This window comes from Monopterus albus, unplaced genomic scaffold, assembly GCF_001952655.1.
Source record: "Monopterus albus unplaced genomic scaffold, M_albus_1.0 scaffold334.1, whole genome shotgun sequence".
Classification (NCBI taxonomy): domain Eukaryota; kingdom Metazoa; phylum Chordata; class Actinopteri; order Synbranchiformes; family Synbranchidae; genus Monopterus; species Monopterus albus.
In genome coordinates, this window is record NW_018128214.1 from 184,851 (window position 1) to 187,523 (window position 2,673).

Sequence of the window (2,673 nt, forward strand, 5' to 3'; positions counted from 1 at the left end):
TTGGCTGTGTGTGGTGTGGCGGTGCTGGTGGCTCTCGCTGTGTCTACCAGGACTCCTGCGCCAGTGAGATCAAACACACCTGCCCTGCACCTGTCATACAATTTGTAAGAGTTTTTTCCTGCTTTTGACCACTTTGTAGAATGAAGTGTATAAAGTTTTTATTTCTGTGCATCTATTTGTGTTGGAAAATTGTCAGTTTCTGAGGAAAGATAATTGTGTTCATAAGCCATGTGATGTAAACGCTCCTTATCATTTTGACTGCTGGACTAGTTTTACAGTCTTTGGTACTCCCCAACTGACAATGGATGTGTTTGGTGACAACGCAGTTGCAAATGTACCAGGAAGTCCTTTTTGTTTATTTTAGTTTTGTTTAATTTAAATATATTTAAGAAAGTATATGACAGGAACTGTCCTCGTAAGCAGTATAAAAACAAAAGGAATTACAGTGGGAAACCGTGGATGAGTAAGGGATTACAGAATGCATGTAAAAAGAAGAATGCGTTATATAAGGAATTCATAAAGGACAGATCAAAGAAGGCGGAAGAAAAATATAAGTCATATAAGAACAAATTAATTGAGATTTTGAGGAGATGTAAGAAATGATATTACTCTAAAGTATTAGAGGATAATAAAAATAACATGAGAGGTACTTGGAATATATTAAATAAATTGATTAGAAACAGTTCCAGCAAGAGTAACTACCCTCCATATTTTATGGACAATGATACATCGGTCAACAGATTTGAGGATGTAGTTGAGAAGTTTAATAGGTTTTTTGTGAATGTGGGTCCTAGCTTAGCAAGTACCATTTGTACAGACGTCAATACAAATAACAATACAATAGAAAGAAATATGTGTTCTATGTTTCTTAAGACAATTGTTGAAAAGGAAATTAGGGGGATCATTTCTGTTCCAATGGGTTTTTGAGATTCCTATTATTCTGGTGGATTCTGATTGTTGCTTCATGTTCACACAGCCAGTGTGATGATGAGTTCCACCAGCACCAGTCTAGTTAAACTTTAACTTCCCTCCCTGCAGCGGTCACAAGTTGGCTGTGTCTTGGAGTTGTGGACGGCAGTCAAGAAAACCTAAAATACCTTGCTAAGCTCCTTATGATGCTCTGCAGGCAGCAGCCGCTGTCCTTCTAGCCCCTCTTCCTTCCAGCCTTGCTCTGAAGAGAGGCCCCCCGAACCGTGACCTCGGAGCCTTTCAGACCCCTTTGACCGGATCTTTCACTCAGCAGCATCTTGTTAGACAGAGCCAAGAACTCCCAAATCAGAGCCGCAGGGTGAAAGAGATGAGAAGAACGTGAACCTTGACCGGAGCAGACCATCTGGGACAGACCCACCAATAAAGGCCTACACACCAGACAGCATTCCCCTCTATCCAGTGGAGCACAACTCTTTTAACTTGACCGATGTTCTGCTGCCATCATCTTTACAAATTAATATGAACTATAATTTCCTGTACAGAACATTTCCAGGAAACAAAATGCCAGGTGGCGTTTTGGTGAAATGTGTCTAGAATGATGCACAAGACATCTAAAATATGTCTGCTTGATGTAAAGGTGGAGGAGTGTAGGATTTGATTATCGCATTGAGTGTACACACAACCAGTGCTACGACATTGGAACAAGCAGTTTGGAGGCAAATTGAAGGCACTAATCAGGAATTAGGAGGCTGGCATCTTAGTAATGGATAATAATTTTCTACACTGTAACAAACAGACAATCAAAAGTAAACTAGCATGTATAAAATAATTATTTAGACTTTTTCTTTTTTAGAAAAGTTTATGTTTTTGACGGCTAAGGTTTTCAGTGCAGCCACTAGTGGTTGTAAGTGGTATGGTGCCTTAAGGCACTGCAGGTTATGACCCTGTTTGCAGGCGTCTGGAGGGGAAACACATAAAAACCACAGGACTGACATGGCAGTTGGTAAGGTGACCTTCACCAAGGCAGAGAGAGAGAAGCTAGCTGAGGTCCTCTGGCTGCTCAACTGGATCTCTGTAGTGGCAGGAATGATCCTCTTTGGTCTGGGTTTATTCCTCAAAATTGAGATTCAGAAATGGCAGGAAGTGATGTCAGACCAGGAAATCCTCTATGCGCCTCATATTCTGATCACCATGGGCCTGGCAGCCTGCGGCATCAACTTCTTGGGTGGAAAAATCTGCCTAGACTGTGCTGACACCAACAAGTTCCTGCACTGGAAGCTGGTGATGATGCCATACATTATTTGCACCTTCTTCTTCACCTCCTGTGTCCTGGCGGGGGCACTCATGTGCTACAGCATCCGCAGCCAGCTGGAGGAGTCACTGTTCCTGGGCCTGAGGAACGCCATGCGGTACTACAAAGACACAGACACTCCAGGGCGCTGCTACCTGAAGAGAACTCTGGACCTGCTGCAGATCCAGTTCCACTGCTGTGGAAACACGGGATACCGGGACTGGTTCCAGGTCCAGTGGATCAGCGACCGCTACCTGGACATGACCAGCAGTGCTGTGGTGGAGTAAGTGGATCTTTTGGATTTTGTTTTGCATTTGAGAGGATGTTTGTTGATTTTGGTAAATCTTGCTGGATTCCATCAGATTCTCTGGTTTAGTTGATTCCATCAGATTCAAGTGGATCCTGATTATATCTAAACTGATGTTAATCAATACTGTTGGAACATTGAGGTT

The 2,673-nt window shown here is 42.6% G+C and overlaps 1 protein-coding gene across 1 annotated transcript in view; it reads left to right on the forward strand.

Annotated features, from left to right (window-relative positions):
* The first annotated feature begins 1,923 nt into the window (after nt 1-1,923).
* Nucleotides 1,924-2,673, forward strand: part of LOC109974464 (photoreceptor outer segment membrane glycoprotein 2-like) — a 2,824-nt gene continuing 2,074 nt past the window's right edge. The window contains exon 1 of the mRNA XM_020624667.1: nt 1,924-2,504. Within this exon, the coding sequence (XP_020480323.1) occupies nt 1,924-2,504 (581 nt within the window). The remainder of the gene's footprint in view (nt 2,505-2,673) is intronic.